Consider the following 18,900-nt stretch of genomic DNA (forward strand, 5'->3'; position numbering starts at 1 on the left):
AAGAATGAGTAAAGAAAAAATGGTGATGATCATTAAAAGATTAAAAAAAAAAAAAGGAACAGAAGAGAAAAGCAACATTTTTAGCATGGATTTTTTGAAGGAGCTGTGACTGAAGTCAGATGATTGAGATCAAAGCTCAGTCCTGGGGAAGAAAATTGAATTCAAGAGGAATACCCCAAACCAAGGTCCCGTATCCAAGATGTCCACCTCGGAATTCCAACCAAATGTCCTCATCTCGTTTCTTCCTGGGTCTAAGTGGAACTACACTTGTTACTCAGGTGAGAACTGCTCCGGTCGAGTTCCTGCCCATTGGCTTTCCATTTTCCCACAGATCCCTTGTCGTCTGTTGGGAGGATGCCAAGCGCTGGTCGTTGGCACCAGCAACAAAGGCAGGACTAGGAGAAACAAAACAAGAGATAAGAGTCATTTAGGGCAGGATTGGAGAGACCGCACAGGTTTCCGAGCAGTACTGGTTCATCTGTCCTTACCCGGTATTGGAGGAGAATATGTTGAGATTGACAGATCACAAACATCATCATCAATCACCGATGGAAGTTTGTCTCATTCTTCCTGGCTCAGGTTAGGCCAAGAAGTCACTAATTGTAGCTGTGCCTTCACACATTATGTCACACGCGCAGGCGATGGGGTGCATGCAGTGGGTGCATGCGCACATTGCATTTGGGGGTTTGTCCATGCGCACACGCCTTCACACACATGTGCACGCACCTTCGCATGCACACGCTTTTGCATGCACTTTGGGCACTCGGTCCGGAAAAGGTTAGCCATCATTGCTCTAGGCTAAAGAGAAGTTTCCTGAGGACGGGCTCCAGCACAAGGCTGAAAGCTCGGAAGACAAAACCTCTGATCCCAATGACCAACTCAAGATTGGACCCTGCAACATTATCCTGAGACATGTATATGTGCCTTCTTTCGTGAGAAGTAATAATAACGAAGTGTTCCTCTCTATTTTTGGTGGTACGGATTTGATGCCTCTGTTCATCATGTCCCCCTTCCCTCCCTTGTTGTGGCCCCGCCCTCTGAGCCTGTCCCATCGGAGGAAGAAAGCTCCGAGCATGAGGAAGAGGAGTCAGCCAGGCCTCCCTCTCCAGGCCCCTCCCCTCTGGCACTGTCTCAGGTGCCGGCCGAGGGAGAGGAGATTAGCAGGGAGACAGGTGGCTCGGATGAGAGCGAAGGAGAGACATCATTCCTGGACGCACACCTCCGAAGGCGTGATAAACGATTGCAGTAGCCCAGGAGGCGTGCTAGGGATTAGAACTGAGTCACTGGACCACACCCCAGAGACTATATAATAGAGGGTGGTGGCCAGTGATCCTTGTGACGAACAAAAGTAAACCTTGGATAGTCACTAAAGCCTCATCCGAAACTCATCCGAAAGAGGAATAATAATTCTGTTGGACTCTTGTACGCTGAGTATATTATCTTTCTGTTTTCTGTGGAAATAAAAGCACTTGGCAGACGGTGTGTATATCGCTGCCAAGTTGGAGATAAAGACCTGGGTGTGTTCCAAGTGCTTCCTTAACCCTCGGCTGGCTGTGTTTGTGTGTGTGTGTGTGGACGGGGACAGATCATCCCTCCCTCCCTCCCTACCATGCCATTTTTTTTCAACTCTCTTACCTGAAAGCAGTTCTTAAATTTCCGGCTAACAAAATAGAGAGCCACGGGGTTGATGCAGGAATTGAGAGAGGCCATGTTGATGCCAAAGTAATCCATCACCAGAAGGAAACTGGATGGAAGGAGACAGGAAAGAGTCGTCATGTAGAACATTAAGATGAAGCAAGAGAACATCTTCAAGGACAAAAGTCAACTCTTGAAGACTCCAAGAATATATCCAGCACTTTTCTTGACTATGGAAGAGTCAAGTTGCCTTCCCATATTCTGGGATGTTTTTTCAACTTCTCAACCTAGTCTGTAGCCCTCCCTACTTTATCCTATTCAAGTACTAACTGTTCTGACCTAGTCTTCCCCAAACCATGAAGCAGACATCTTATCCCGACAAAAAAACCCTTTATTTAATTTACAGTGAATTCCTCTCCAGCAAAATCTTCCTTCTTCCACAGTCTTTCAAGATAGTTCACAATGACCGACCTTTATCAGGCTTGGAGAGTGGCCAGGCCGATATCTTTCAGAGGGCCACAGTACTTGGCAAGAATGCAGGAATGAACTAATTGTCTCCTGCAAACTCCACTCCCCTTTCGCTCCTCTTTTATTTCCTCTGGGAGGGGCCATTCATTGTCCACCTGTGGCCTTACTCCCGAGTCGACCCTTGTTCTTTAGCGGTTCCCTTCGTCTGGCAACTCTGCGCATGCGCACACTGGGAAGAGGCCCCAGCTGTTCGTCTGCCCCACTGATGTCCGACTCCGAAGGCAGCTGATAACTGGCATATGGCCCTGGCCCCCTCTCTGCCACCAATGCAGAAACCGCATCAGAGCCTTCCCCAGATTCCAGGACTGGCCCATGTTCCTCCACAACCTCCTCACTGTCCGAATCTGCTGCCAGATTCACTGGCCGCTGTCGGGCCACAACACTAACTAGGATTTAACCTGCTTAGCTTTCTCTATTACCAGAGCTGAGGTCAAGTTGTTTCTTTTCTTTGAAAATTCTTTTAGTTCAAGCCAAATCCAGATTATCCAAAGGATTGTTTATGCCCAGGTTAGTTTATGGCTTGACTGTTGCAAGGCACTCTCCATGGAGCTGCCCTTGAAGACCACCTGGAAGCCCCAACTGGTTCAGGATACAGTAGTGTGACCAGTTGTGGGCATGCCTATACCTATAAAGCTGTACATGGCACAGGGCTTGATTACTTGAGGGAGCACCTGTCTTCCATAGTATCTGCCCAGCTACTTTGATCTTGTAGGGTTGGTGCACTCTGGGACTCTTCAATTAAACCAGGGGTCTCCAGAAGTGGCAACTTTAAAGCTTATGGACCTCAACTCCCAGAATTCCCCTGAGTGGCTGAGGAATTCTGGGAGTTGATGTCCACAAGTCTTAAAGTTACCACGTTTGGAGAACCCTGAATTAAGTGAACCTTCTGCTTATCTTGCAGAAGGAGCTTCCTGAAACATAGCAGAATACCTTTGCGAAACAATCTTGACAAAGGATCTACAATCACAGTTATCTGTACTACATCTCCTACATGGTTTGGGACTGTCCTGGATCCTGATGATGCCAGATCCACTTCTATGATCAAAATCAATAGTTAGATCAGCCTGAATACCTTGTATTTTGGGGTAAGGCAGTAGTGGAATTCAAATTTTTTTACTACCGGTTCTGTGGGGGTGGCTTGGTGGGCGTGGCATACTGCAAAATCTCCATTCCCTCCCCACTCCTGGGGGAAGGATACTTCAAAATCTCCATTCCCACCCCACTCCTGGGGAAAGGATACTGCAAAATCCCCATTCCCTCCCCACACTGGGGCCAGCCAGAGGTGGTATTTGCCGGTTCTCCGAACTACTCAAAATTTTTGCTACCGGTTCTCCAGAACCTATCAGAACCTGCTGAATAGCACCTGTGGGGAAAGGCCATTAAAATCTCGACAATGGTTTGTACCAAACTTCTTCAGATGTTCCTCACTCCTTCACAGCCCTATGTCAAGACTTTACATTGCTGTTATCAGAGGAGCGTGCTGCTCGTAGCTGTCTTGTTTACATTTTTATGGAGCTTTTTAATGGATGTTATCATGAAGGTCCAGCTGGGGTGGAAAGATGGCACAGCCATAATTGAATCAATACACTTAACAATCAATAAGTAAAGCAAAAAGGCTAATTGTCAAAACCGTTCGGATTATTATTTTTTTTAAAAAAAAGTCTCAACCATCACCGCATGGCATTTCTGCATATTGATCTCACCTAAGCAGTTCACATCTATCCGCATCTTGTTGGTTATAGATGGTTTTTTTGAGGATCCTGCTGAGATGAAGAGGAAGCCAGCAGAGGGCAAATATGACCACTAGACAGAACACCGTTTTGGCCACTTCTCGACGCTGGAAAACACACGTGTGATCATTGAAACGAATAGGAGAAGATCAGAAAAAAGACAAATGATTATCTCATACTTTGTTCCATCCTGTCCTCTCCAATGTTTAGGCCAGACCTTATGAGCTTCAGCCTTTTCCTGTTTCCCACTTATTTCTCTTTTCTTCTTGCTTTATCTATTTGGGTTACAGTGGTCTTAAATTGCTGTTAACCACTCAGAGTCGTAGGATGAGATGAACAGCCATATAAAACTTTCAAATAAAACTTAAGCAAATTGTCGGATAGGGCCAACAACATAGGACATTAGGAGAACATAACTCAAGAATTGTAGAAATAGATACATGAGATGAGCCGTAGGATTGTATAAATAAATGGTTAATATGATTGTAGAAAGATACTGCTGAACTTCAATGAATATATTAAGGTATAAGCAAGTAAATTTGTAAATAGTATGATTAAGGAAAATTGGTTAAATGGACATTAATCACCGATGCGAAGGTTTTCTAGAAGTTAGTCGATTGACTCTTTGTTAATGTATAAGTGTTTACATGTATTTGTGTTTTACGTTTGTTTATGTTAAAATTTAAAAAAAAAAGGAAGAATCCCCCTCCTATACGTAACACTAAATATATAGCAAGATCACATACATAAATGCATATATGCACACATTCTGCATACAAATGACTCTTGCAATAATAATGTCTTTATTACTTTTATTGAATGCAGGGTTTAAAAAAATTAAAACTCAATTTTAGTTCAAAAAAAAAAAAAAAAACTTAAGCAAATTGTCCTGATGGCCTTAAAAGATAAAATTAAACACAGGGAACTATTTCCCCATGCAGGGTTCAATTAATTTGTGCCACAAGATGTATTCTTGGCTGCTAATATAAATAACCTCCAGAGGAGATGAACAAATTCATGGTGTGGAATCTATCAATGGCTATTAACTTTGATGGCTGGGTGCTGTCTCCTGACGGTGAATCCACCCATCTTCCTCTAGCTTCCAGTAATTATGATTTGACATTCCAGACCGGGATGGAATAATATACTAAACATCTAGTGTACTTTTGGGGTCAAAGCGGGGGATCAGCAAATTATCAAAGAAAGAGATCCATTAATTCCTGAGCTATTTTGCATCTCTAGAGCAGGACCAAGGACAGCATCAACAAAACACATACCGGTAATTAAATGACCATTATTTAGAATAGTATAAAATGAGCTGGAAGGGACCTTGGAGGTCTTCTAGTCCAGCTCCCTGCTCAAGAAGGAGAACCCATACCCGTGATGGTGAACCTATGGCACGCATGCCACAGGTGGCACACGGAGCCATCTCTGTGGACACGCGAGCCATTGCCCTAGGTCACCCCCACCGCGCATGCGCGCGCTGGCCAGCTGATTTTTGGCTGGCCCCGCCGATGCCGCCCCTCCCCTCCAAGGAGTCTCCACACAGCCCGTTTTGGATGCCAGGTAAGTACAGGGCTCGCGCGGAGGTTCTGGGAGGGCGAAAAATGGGCCTTCAGGAAGTCTGAAAATGGGCCGTTTCCAGCCTCCAGAGGGCCTGAGGAGGCTGTTTTTGCCCTCCCCAGGCTCCATGAAAGCTTCCGGAGCCTGGAGAGGGCAAAAAACAGGCCTATCGGAAGTCAGGAAATGGGCCATTTCTAGCCTCCAGAAGCTTCAGGGAGGCCTGCTAGGCCCAAAATTGGTGTGTGTGTGTGTGGGTGTGTGGTGCGCGCATGTGCGAGGGGCGCAGGAGGTTCCTGCGTGCATGTGCAGGAGTCGGGGCAGTGCGGGAGGTCAGGGCGCATGGGGGGCATTTCATTATGGGTATCGGCACAGGCGCACACGACACACACACACCCGGCAGTCCTTCCACTTTTGGCACGCGACGGCAAAAAGGTTTGCCATCACTGACCTATACCATTTCAGAGAAGTGTCTGTCTAGTCCCTTCTTAAAAACCTCCCACAATTTCCGGAGGCCAGCTGTTCCACTGGTTCATTGTCCTCACTGTTAGGAAGTTTCTCCTTAATTCCAGGTTGCTTTTCTCTTTGATTAGTTTCCAACCACTGTTTCTTGTCCTGCCTTCTGGTGCTTTGGAGAATAATTTGACCCCCTCTTCTTTGTGGCAGCCCCTCAGATACTGGAATACTGCTATCATGTCACCCCTAATTCTTCTTTTCTTTAGACTAGCCAAACCCAGATCCTGCAGCCATTCTTCCTATGTTTTAATCTCCAGGCCTTTGATCATCTTAGTTGCTTTTCTGTGAACTTTTTCAAAAGTCTCCACTTATATCAAGCAGAGTCCAACCCGTGACCCGTAGGCCACACACAGCCCTGGACAGCTACTAATATGGTCCCATAAGATAATAAAATATTTTTTAAAAAAATAAAGGAGACTTGTTTTTACATAGATTTGCTATATTAAATATTTTATCATTGGCTTGGTTTCACTATTAGTTGATGAAGCACTGCAGCTGCTGCTTATGCTTTTTTACTTTGTAGATGTTTTTATTGTGTTATTGTCTTTTCAATTGTTTTAATTATAAGTTGTGATTAGAACTGGAAGCCACCCAGAATCGCTTGTTTGAGTTGGGCGGTTATAGATATTGAATAAATAAAATAAAGTAAAATAAACTAAGAATAAGAATAAAAGAAAAGACAGTTACAATCAAATAAAATAAATAAAATAATAAATACAATGGTAAAATAAAATAAATAAAATAAGATAAACAAGAAACAAAATAAAATAATAAATAAGATAAGATAAACAAGAAATGAAATAAAATAATAAATAAAATAATATAAATAAAATGATGAAATCAAATCAAATCAAATTAAATATATGTGACCCAAGACAATTCCTCTTCACTCAGTACAACCCAGGCAAGCCAAAAGGTTGGACAACCATGATTTAGGTAAAGGTAAATGTTCCCCTCGCACATATGTGCTAGTCATTCCTGACTCTAGGGGGCGGTGCACATCTCCGTTTCAAAGCCGAAGAGCCAGCACTGTCCAAAGACATCTCTGTGGTCATGTGGCCGGCATGACTAAATGCCAAAGGCGCACGGAACGTTGTTACCTTCCCACCAAAGGTGGTCCCTATTTTCCTACTTGCATTTTTTATGTAGTTTCGAACTGCTAGGTTGGCAGAAGCTGGGACAAGTAACGGGAGCTCACCCATTACGCGGCCCCAGGGATTCAAACCGCTGAACTGCCGACTTTTCGATCGACAAGCTCAGCGTCTTAGCCACTGTGCCACTGCGTCTAAACCATGATTTAGATGGACAATTATGGAACAGTGGCAGGAAACAGAATGCTCAAGTAAGGAAACCTCTCCCCATCATGTGTTTAGCCAAAGATGAAAGACTGCTTGATCTTAGTTATGGAGGATCTCACCCGCTTCATGTGATCATTGAGGGCCAGCCTCATGCCATTGCTCTTGCTCAACATCTCGCAAGACATGAGGGAGTAGAAGACCCCAGTGCAGGCCAAAGGCAGGCAGAAGTAAAATCCAAAGAGCCACCAGTCTTTCACATCCTTGTAAAACTGTAGAAAGAGGATAAGAAAGAAACAACTTTGAGGAATGAAATGCACCACCGAGCTCACTCGCGTGCAGAAATTGGAATTACTGTGTTTCCCCGAAAACAAGCCCTTCTCGAAAATAAGCCCTTCTCGAAAATAAGCCCTCCCCTGAAAATAAGCCCTCCCCTGAAAGTAAGCCCTCCCCCATAAATAAGCCCTTCCTGAAAATATTTAACTGCATGCACAGCCGGTCCCCGCCATTTCCTCTGGTTAGGGAGACAGAGCTAGAAATCAGGTAAGACGGCAAGAGGTGCCGTCTGTGGGGCAAGGCTGAGGGAGAGAAGGGGAGAGGAGAGGCTTCTGTGGGGCAAGGTTGAGGGAGAGAAGGGGAGAGGAGAGGCTTCTGTGGGGCAAGGCTGAGGGAGAGAAGGGGAGAGGAGAGGCTTCTGTGGGGCAAGGCTGAGGGAGAGAAGGGGAGAGGAGAGGCTTCTGTGGGGCAAGGCTGAGGGAGAGAAGGGGAGAGGAGTGGCTTCTGTGGGACAAGGCTGAGGGAGAAGGGGAGAGGAGAGGCTTCTGTGGGGCGAGGCTGAGGGAGAGAAGGGGAGAGGAGAGGCTTCTGTGGGGCAAGGTTGAGGGAGAGAAGGGGAGAGGAGAGGCTTCTGTGGGGCGAGGCTGAGGGAGAGAAGGGGAGAGGAGAGGCTTCTGTGGGGCAAGGTTGAGGGAGAGAAGGGGAGAGGAGAGGCTTCTGTGGGACAAGGCTGAGGGAGAAGGGGAGAGGAGAGGCTTCTGTGGGACAAGGCTGAGGGAGAGAAGGGGAGAAGAGAGGCCGATCATAACTACTCATTAATTTTCAAGCTGTAAGTGTCAATTTATCAAGCCCGATCACATAGTTTCATAACAGAGCATGGGTATTCAGCTAGTTATTGCATATAAAGAAGTTTCTTCTATAAACAGATCCTGCTGAATTATTTACTTGTGTGCTGGTTGGATTGCTGCAGACTCTGACAAACCCACCGTCATAAAGCTGGACTTTTGCTGAGGGGCCAGCAAGCAAACCCAATGGGTCTGTTCACGGTAATCCAGTTCCACCAAGTCGAAAGCAAGGGCTTCTGGGATAGCCAGGATGATGGCCACAGCCCAAATGAAGGTCACTTCCACCGCCTTCCACAAGGGGATTCCAATGCCCTGGATGCGGCTCCAGGAAGCCACAGCTCGGTACCTAGAAGGGAAACGAAGGAGACGCTATTTGCAAGCGGAAAAGATTATTCAGTAAAAACAAACGGGAAATGCTCCGAAGAGTTTATTACCTACCGGTCTATGCTGAGAGCACAAAGGCTGAGGACAGTGATGCCGACAGAGGCCTTCTGTATGAATGGCACCAGTTTACAGATCTGCACCCCGAAAGGCCAATCTTCTGCAAGAAGCTGGGAAGAAAAACAAAGGAGAGGAACCTCAACATTAGTTCTCCATAATGAGACTTACTTCGACTGCAGGAACATTTCATGCCTGAGATTTTGTCCCATTGCAGAGAAAATGCAAGTGATTAGAGATATCATCAGTGGTGAAGCCCAATTTTTTTTTCCTACCAGTTCTGTGGGCGTGGCTTGGTAGGCATGGTGTGGCTTGGTGGACGTGGCTTGGTGGGCGTGACAGGGGAAGGATACTGCAAAATCCCCATTTCCACCCCACTCCTGGGGGAAGGATACTGGAAAATCCCCATTCCCACCCTACTCTGGGGCCAGCCAGAGCTGGTATTTGCCAGTTTTCCGAACTACTCAAAATTTCTGCTACCGGTTCTTCAAACTGCTCAAAATTTCTGCTACTGGTTCTCCAGAACCTGTCAGAACCTGCTGGATTTCACCCCTGGATATCACACAGCTGAATGGGGAGGGGGAGGACCCATAAATAAATGTCCAATGATCACATAAGAATGTGAGATGGGATGGACAAAATTTGCAGTCCTATCAGTAGTTTCGATCAATGTCCCATAAGAATTTACTTACGGGACCGCCTACTACCACCAATAGCCTCCCACCGGCCAGTACGCTCTCATAGAGAGGGACTCCTCCGGGTGCCGTCAGCCAAACAATGTCGGCTGGCGACCCCTAGGGGGAGAGCCTTCTCTGTGGGGGCACCTACCGTCTGGAATGAGCTCCCCCCAGAGATACGGAGGATCCCGGATCTGCGCACCTTCCGCCGCGCTGTGAAGACTCTTTTATTCCATCAAGCAGGCTTGGCCTAATCTCCTCCCTCTTTTAATATATATAATTTTTAATATATAAATTTTAAATCTGTTCTTAAATTATTGGGGTGTTTTAATTTGTCTGGGCCAAAATGATTTAATTTGATTTTAACTGGTTTTTTAAATTTTTGTATTTATGTATTTTATTGCTTGGCTGTTCACCGCCCTGAGTCCTTCAGGAGTAGGGCGGTATACAAATCAAATAAATAGAAATAGAAATAGAAATAGAATTGTACAGTACACCGCTTTGAATACGGTGATTTACAGTAGTGGCCAAAACTGTGGAAACTTTTTGGGAAAAGTGTATTTTTGAGGTTTGATGGCTAATAACATTACTTTTTGGGGGGAGGGAGTTTCAAGATAATCCTATTCCACTGCTGGAATGGCCTGGGAATAGCCCAGACCTTAATCCAATTGAAAATCTATGGAGCCGACTAAAGAAACTTGCTAGTCAGAAGCGACCCAGCAATAAAACCCAGTTAATAGAAGCAATCCTTCAATCTTGGTTTCACATTAGAACAGCTGCAGAACTCAAAGACTTGGTTCACTCCATGGAAGACCTTGTAAGGCCGTAATTCATGCTAAAGGTTACCCCACGAAGTATTAACTGACATGCTGATCATTTTTGTATATCTCATTTTTTTCTACCTGTTTCAGTTTTCTTCTTTATACTGTAACTGCTATTCTAATAACAAATCCTTCATAAAAGTTATTGCATTACATTCTTGATTAAATTATCTTTCCGTTGATATATAATTTTATGGTACTACTCAAAAAAAAAAAGTGGTGTTATTAGCTAGTTTTAGAAAATACACTTTTCCCAAAAGGTTTCCACAATTTTGGCCACTACTGTAGGTTGAAATGACAACTAGTATTCTAGTAAAATCAGTTAAGTTTCTTTCAAGCCTGCTGACTTACTTCTTAGTTTATTTATTTTTATCCCGCCTTTATTATTGGTATAAATAACTCAAGGCAGTTATTTATCTAACTTATCTAACAGAACTTCCTCCTTTTAACCCCACCACAACAATCCATTGAGATGGGTTGAGAATTGGAAGAGAAGAATTGGTCCAAGGTCACCCAGCTAGCTTTCATGTCTAAGGTAGAACTAGAACTCAGTCTCCTGGTTTCTAGCCTGGTGCTTTAACCGCTAAGTCAAACTGGTTCTGACTTTATGGACATATCCACATAATTTTCTTGGCAGTACAGAAGTAGCTTTCTCTTACTTTCCCAGATAAACTTTTGACTTCCCTAATGTAACTCACAGTCCTGGTATTTCCTGAAGTTGCCTTATCCAGGAACAAAGTAGGCCTGATGTGGTTTGTTTCATTGCTTAGACCAAGTTAGCCATTTCTTACCATCTGCTAAGTAAGATAACCCATTGGTTGCAATGCAACAATTTCTAGCATCTCTAGACCTTAACTGGAGCTCTGAGATCATTGTTAATCTAGAAATCTTTAATTACTCATCCCTGATTTTCATAAGACCTGGGACAATAATTTTCCAACTGCAGCTCAGTTGAAGGTCTGTTGAAAAGATCAACCTGATTAAAGTACCATGATTGATCATTAGGCTCTAGTCAATAAATAAATAAAGAAAGAAAGAAGGGATTGGAGTTGAGACTGAAATGAATGCAAAATAAAACAACTACAAATATCACAGAAACAGGGCGAACTATTTGTTGAAATGGGTTGAAAGAAGCAGTCCTTTTGAGATGACGTCCTTCAAGAGTGGAGATTATGTTCCAGTCAATTTCCTAGATGGCTTTAGGAGAACAGTGGGGCCACCAGGTCATTGTCTTACAAGTTAATTATCTAGCCATGGTTGGAGGAGCAGAATTCGGATATCCATGCTTATTATTTCACTGATTTGAAAAAAAAATATTGTAATTCAGGGGTGTCAAACTCGATTTCATTGAGGGCCGCATCAGGGTTGTGTTTGACCTCGGGGGGATGGGGTGGGCATGGCCAGCTCGACGTCACTCGTGTCAGAGGCGCCTGTTGTGGCCTGAGCACTCTGTCAGTGAAATCAGCCTCCTGAGCTCTGTTTCCAGCTCCAACGGCCTCCTGCAACTCTCTGCCAGTGAAAATGAAGCTTGCAAGGCCACCAGCGGCCCTCCTGAGCTCCATTTTTGGTGGCAGAGACGCTGCAGGCCAGGCCTTCGCTGTTCCAGGGCCGGATCTAAGCACCCCACGGGCCGTGGCCCTGCGGATCTACACCCCTGTTGTAATTTAAGCAAGTCCTTCTATAAGTGGAGAGCCTTCCTCCAAATTCAACTTGGACTTAAATCCCGAAGTCCTACACAGAGATAGCAACAACACTCCACGTGAACTACTCTGCTGCCCATGGGGATAATAACTCTAACTTAACTTATGGGCTACAGAACTATCTTTCCTAAACAGATCCTGCCAATTCTAGCCAAGAGAGAATGTTGATGGAGGTCCCTAAGAGGTATACACTCTGAGAAATCCTTCATTTAATTGCCTCCACCCTGTGAAATTGGACAGCACAGATGGCTCAGTGGTTTTAAGATGCTGAGCTTGTTGGCTGGAAAGCTACATGACGGGGTGACCTCCCATTCTCATCCCAGCAAATGAACCTAACAGTTCAAAAGCATGCAAATGCGAGTAGATAAATAGGTACCACTTTGGTGGGTCACAGCACTCCGTGATGTCATACTGGCCACATGACCACAGAAATCTCTTTAAACAGTGCTGGCTCAACCCTAACCCTAACCCTAACACTAAACCTTACCCTATCCCTAATTCTAACCTTAACTCTTGAAACGACTAGTAGTCAAGGCAGATATTAAAATCTGCAGGGACTCCTTTACTTTTACCTACTCAAATATCTCTCAAGGAATACTTTCCTTGAGAGATATCTAAAGCACCTCTAACCAGAAGGGGGGTTTTCAGCAGGTTCTGACCAGTTCTAGAGAACCGTTAGTTGAAATTTTGAGAAGTTCGGAGAACCGGTAGTAAAAATTCTGACTGGCCCCACCCCCATCTATTCTCTGCCTCCCAAGTCCCAGTTGACTGAGAGGAAATGGGGATTTTGCAGTAACCTTCCCCTGCCGCACCCACCAATCCACGCCCACCAAGCATGCCACGCCCACCAAGCCACACCCACAGAACCAGTAGTAAAAAATTTCAAAACCCACCACTGCCCCTAACCTAGTTGTCAAGTTTCCAAAAGATGCCCTAATTAATTCACGAGCCATGATCCAAACTTCAAAGGAAATATAGCCATTTATTAGGAGCAACATTCCGGCAATACTCGGATGCAGTTAGGACTGATCCCACGTAGATTTACGTTCCCCTATGACCCTGTCTCTCCCCTCCTCTCTGGCCATGTCATAAATCACATTCTCCAATTACCCACTTTGGCTGGCTGTGAAACCTAACACCCTCCTTCTGATTGCGGTCAGAAAGAATGTATGGAATTCACTTCAGTTCTCCCTCCCTCCTGCTCATGGCAACTTGAAAGCTTTGCAAGTTGACACTAGTAACATCCCGCAAAATTGTGAAGATTATTCTGTAAGCATTAATGGCAGTTGGGCTGTCTTGCAAATTGGTGTTTTAATGGATGTTTCTTTCTTTTCTTGTTTTAATGCTGTGCGAGATTGGATGGTAGTCCTTTGCTTAAACTGATTTTTTTTAAATAATTGTAGACTGCCAGGAGTCTGAAATCATGTGGTATACAAATTGATGTATAAATAAATGAGCCATTGAGGTTAGACTGAGAAGTATTTGTAATACGTGGAATGGCTCCAAATAAAGCTTATGATAAGGTGAATGAGGAATGAGTAAAGAACCCCAGATCTAATAAGTGTAAACAGGATTTAGGAAGACTCAATAAGTGTTTGTTTCCTTCTTTAAAAACTCCGTGTAAATTACATTAAGAAATGTTTACTGTAGGAATCATTAAAGACTGCTTTGTTTTAGATTTAACTGAAAGTAGAATTTTCTGGTGGCTCATTGGCTAATACACTGAGCTTGTTGCTCAAAAAGCTCAGCGGTTCGAATCCCTAGTAGAAGTCTCCTGTGTGAGCAGGGGGTTGGACTAGATGACCTCCAAGGTCCCTTCCAACTCGGTTACTGTTACTGTATGTGTTTTGGTTGATTTTTTTTTTTACTTGCTTGTGTGAAGAAATAACAACTGGAATAATTCAAGTAAAGAGACAAAAAAAAATATTGACCGTTGTCATAGTCTATTGAGTAACGAAAAATATTTTTTTTCCTCTTTGTTTTATGTTTTGAACCCATCGTTCAAATTTCAGAACCGTAGTTTTTCCACACTAAAGGTTACGGTCTTGTGATTCACTGGTGGGTTGAAAGACGGATTACGAGGATTATCCCAATTTGGAAATCTTGATGACCTTCTAACTGTACTTCCACAGCTAGAATATGCTTGGAACTTGCACTGTATATCGGACCTAAATACAATTGAGAGAGTCCAGAGATATTTTACAAGAAGAGTCCTCCATTTCTCTACCCGCAATAAAATACCTTATGCCACCAGGCTCCAAATTTTATTTTATTTTTTTAATTTGATTTATATGCCGCCCTTCTCCGGAGACTCAGGGCGGCTTACAATGCTTTTTTAAGCAATAGCCTTCATACTTTTGTATATTTATACAAAGTCAGCTTATTGCCCCCACAAACTGGGTCCTCAATTTACCTACCTTAGAAAGGATGGAAGGCTGAGTCAACCTTGAGCCTGGCGACATTCGAACTAGCATTAATTGCAGGCAGCTGGATGATAATAACAGGCTATTAGTCTGCTGCACCACCAGGCGCAGACAATTTTGGGCTTAGACAATTTAGAACTACGCCGACTTCAGTCTGACCTAAGCATAGTACATAAAATTATCTGCCACAATGTCCTACCTGTCAATGACTACTTCAGCTTCAACCACAACAATACACGAGCACACAATAGATACAAACTTAAGGTAAACCGCTTCAAACTCGATTGCAGAAAATACGACTTCAGCAACAGAGTGGTCAATGCCTGGAATGCACTACCTGACTCTGTGGTTTCTTCCCGAAACCCCCATAACTTTAACCTTAGATTGTCTACTGTTGACCTCACCCCATTCCTAAGAGGTCTGTAAGGGGTGTGCATAAGTGCATCAACATGCCTACCATCCCTGTCCCACTGTCAAGAGCCTTGATAGTACAGGGGTTTAGTGCACCCTGTTATTAACACAGCTGCCTGCAATTTCTGCTGGTTCGAATCTCTCCAAGGCTCAAGGTTGACTCAGCCTTCCATCCTTTCTAAGGTAGGTGAAATGAGGACCCAGTTTGTGGGGGCAATAAGCTGACTTTGTATAAAATATACAAAAGAATGAAGGCTATTGCTTAACTCATTGTAAGCCGCCCTGAGTCTCCGGAGAAGGGCGGCATATAAATCAAATTTAAAAAAAAAAAAAAAAAACTGTCCCCATTTACTTGTACTCATTCCTTGTTCATGTCCATGTTTATACTTATACCTGTCGTACGTCAGGACACTCTCAATGCTGCTGCGATAGTAGGACAGAAGTAGATGCTGAGATAGATTTATCTTCCTGAGCATTCTCAGGAAGTACAATCTCTTCTGTGCCTTCTTCACAAGCATTATCCTTCTACATGCATGTTTTCTGCTCTGTGAAGTTGGTAGTTTAGTTTAGTTTAGTTTAGTTTAGTTTAGTTTAGTTTAGTTTAGTTTAGTTTAGTTTAGTTTATTGTCATTGCACATGGTACAAAGAAATTAAATGCCGTCTTCAGTGTACATTATAACTATAAAAAGCACAAACATACATCCTTTGCATTCTATATAATTGAAATTGAAAACGCGATATTGCACTATACCGTAGAATTCAATATGGTTATTGCTCTGGGATAGAAGCTGTTTTTTCAGCCTATTTGTCCTTGTTTTATTATCCTGTACTGTCTGCCAGATGGTAATAGTTGGTTGGTTGGTTGGTTGGTTCTCTCCTTGGTTAATTTCCTTCCATTGGTTCTTGTCCTGCTTTCAGGTGCTTTAGAGAACAGGTTGACTGCCTCTTCTTTGTGGCAGTCCCTCAAATATTGGAACACTGCTATTATGTCACCCCTAATCAATGTTCTCTATCCTGTGATAACCCTTTAAGTAGTGGAAGATGACTATTAGATCTCCTCTAAGCCTTTTCTTCATTAGGCTAGACATTCACATCCCTTTCTTTCTGTTGGACTGTACCAGGGATGGGTTCTACTTACCTTTACTACCGGTTCGCAATGGGATCGCTGATGACGACATCCGGGGCAGTGGCAGGGCCTCCCGCTGGTTTTATTACCGGTTCTTGTGAACCGGTCTGAACCGGGGGCAACCCACCACTGGACTGTACCATTTCAAACTATAAGTCCCAGAAGCAGCAGAACTTGCCAGGTTAGATGGCCTGTTCTCTGAAAAGGACCATTGGCATCCCTGCTATTCAGACAAATTTTCAACTGCCTTTATAACATCTGATCAACTTCTGGCTGTTGAGCTACAGAACGATAACTAACAATTACTTGACATCAGGGATGAGATTGGGGAATTTTCTGTAGCTACTTACATGGATGGTGCCAATTTCTAGGGACTCTTCCTGGCTACATCCCAAGCAGATGCATCTTTTTACATCATGCATGTGCTACTATTATATTATACCAACCTTATATTTGAGCATCTGTTGACTTCATCTCATTGATCAATCAAGTGGAGCTGGCTTTGAAAGGAAGGGGTCATAGCAACGTGATAAGCCCAGTTGAATAGCAATGGTAAGTTATAAGTAGATGAATAAAATGAATAAATACCTTATAGACATTTACGGGCAAAGCAATGAGGATGTAGAAGAGGTCTCCAAGAGCAAGGCTGGCAATGAGGACGTTGGGCCCATTTCTCATGCACTTATTCTTATAGATGATCCTTAGCAGGGTGGAATTTCCAATGATGCCCACTATGAAGATAGTACAAGAGACAAATGTGTTGATGTATTTGAAGGCTTCTCGGATTTCTGTTCGCTTCGTACACATGACTGGTAGAGGAGCTTGTGGGATGGCATTTCCAGAAAAGTCCTTTGACTTGTTGGAGGGGACTCTATGATCTGGATGGATAATTTTGAAAGTTGGATCTTCTCCCAGAATCTCCAAAGATATGGTGCTGTCTTTGAAGCTGTTGGCCGTCTGGCTGGAGACACCCAAGATCAGGCAGGAGGCCAACACTAGAGCAGTGAGATGTCTACCCATGGGGAAGCCAAGGTCAAAAACCCACACAGTTTTGTGTGTGTTGAGCATTGCACTGTTAGCGATGTCTCCTAAAATGTCCTATTCTCATCTGCAGGTGGAAGACACTTACAAGGATCTGGATAACAAGAGAGAAAACAAAAAAGTGATATTAATATAAGCATGATTTTCTTTTCATTTGATTATTGTGCATAGAGGATAAGGATAGGCAATCCACGGAACCCATGTCTAAGTGGATCTCAGAGACTCTTCTACAATTGCCATAGAAATTTGCCATTAAAATTGATGAATTAAACCCTAGAGTTGCAGATAAATAGGTATCTGCTTCTGTAACTTCTAGAAGACAAGAAGTAAACTCAAAAGATAGAACATGTGGCATTCCAAGTTAAAAGGAAAATGTTAGAATTGACAGATGGCAAGGTGATGTTTAAGGTTCCTGGAGCAAATAGGAAGCTGGGCACGCACCATCTTACAAGTGTCATTTCCACCTCTTGATAGACTAGACCCTCATGGATCTACTGATGGAAACTACGTAAGATTTGGGGAAGAACTAAAGCCCTTCCCTCCAATGTCACTAGGAGCATCTCTTGTACCAATGAAAGTGGAAGCGAGACAATAGTATTGTTATAGAATAGAATAGAATAGAATAGAATAGAATAGAATAGAATAGAATAGAATAGAATAGAATAGAATAGAATTCTTTATTGGCCAAGTGTGATTGGACACACAAGGAATTTGTCTTTGGTGCATAAGCTCTCAGTGTACATAAAAGACAAGATACATTCATCAAGATTTATAAGGTACAATATTTAATGATAGTCTTAGGGTACAAATAAGCAATCAAATCATACTAGGAAACAATCAATATAAATTGTAAGGATACAGCAACAAGTTACAGTCATACGGTCGTAAGTGGGAGGAGCGATGAGAAGAATAATAGTAATAATAATGCAGACTTAGTGAATAGTTTGACAGCGTTGAGGGAATTATTTGGGAAAAGTGTATTTTGGAGGTTCGATGGCTAATAACACCACTTTTTTTTTGGAGTTTCAAGATAATCCTATTCCACTGCTGGAATGGCTTGGGAATAGCCCAGACCTTCACTCAATTGAAAATCTAGGGAGCCGACTAAAGAAACTTGCTAGTCAGAAGCGACCCAGCAATAAAACCCAGTTAGTAGAAGCCATCATTCTACCTTGGTTTCACATTAGAACAGCTGCAGAACTAAAAGACTTGGTTCGCTCCATGGGAAGACGTTGTAAGGCCGTCATTCATGCTAAATACCCAATGAAGTATTAACTGACATGGTGATCATTTTTGTGTATCTCATTTTTTTCTACGTGTTTCACTTTTCTTCTTTATACTGTAACTGCTATTCTAATAGCAAATCATTCATAAAGGTTATTGCATTGCATTCTTGATTAAATTATCTTTCCATTGATATATAATTTTATGGTACTACTAAAAAAAAAAAGTGGTGTTATTAGCTAGTTTTAGAAAATACACTTTTCCCAAAAGGTTTCCACAATTTTGGCCACTACTGTAGGTTGAAATGACAACTAGTATTCTAGTAAAATCAGTTAAGTTTCTTTCAAGCCTGCTGACTTACTTCTTAGTTTATTTATTTTTATCCCGCCTTTATTATTGGTATAAATAACTCAAGGCAGATATTTATCTAACTTATCTAACATAACTTCCTCCTTTTAACCCCACCACAACAATCCATTGAGATGGGTTGAGAATTGGAAGAGAAGAATTGGTCCAAGGTCACCCAGGTAGCTTTCATGTCTAAGGTAGAACTAGAACTCACAATCTCCTGGTTTCTAGCCTGGTGCCTTAACCGCTAAGTCAAACCGGTTCTGACTTTATGGACACATCCACATAATTTTCTTGGCAGTACAT

At 43.1% G+C, this 18,900-nt stretch overlaps 1 protein-coding gene across 1 annotated transcript; it reads right to left on the bottom strand.

Moving 5' to 3' along the window:
- Nucleotides 1-207: 207 nt before the first annotated feature.
- LOC139322633 (endothelin receptor type B-like) lies at nucleotides 208-17,049 on the bottom strand. The gene is made up of 7 exons (XM_070951788.1): nucleotides 16,570-17,049; nucleotides 8,824-8,936; nucleotides 8,527-8,731; nucleotides 7,387-7,536; nucleotides 3,867-4,000; nucleotides 1,636-1,744; nucleotides 208-395 (listed from the first exon to the last, which is right to left on the bottom strand). The coding sequence occupies exons 1-7, from the start codon at nucleotides 17,047-17,049 to the stop codon at nucleotides 252-254; spliced, it is 1,335 nt and encodes a 444-aa protein (XP_070807889.1). The 3' UTR covers nucleotides 208-251.
- Nucleotides 17,050-18,900: the final 1,851 nt, after the last annotated feature.

Source organism: Pituophis catenifer, unplaced genomic scaffold, assembly GCF_029215685.1.
Source record: "Pituophis catenifer annectens isolate HBS135680 unplaced genomic scaffold, rPitCat1.0.hap2 SCAF_11, whole genome shotgun sequence".
Taxonomy (NCBI): Eukaryota; Metazoa; Chordata; class Lepidosauria; order Squamata; family Colubridae; genus Pituophis; species Pituophis catenifer.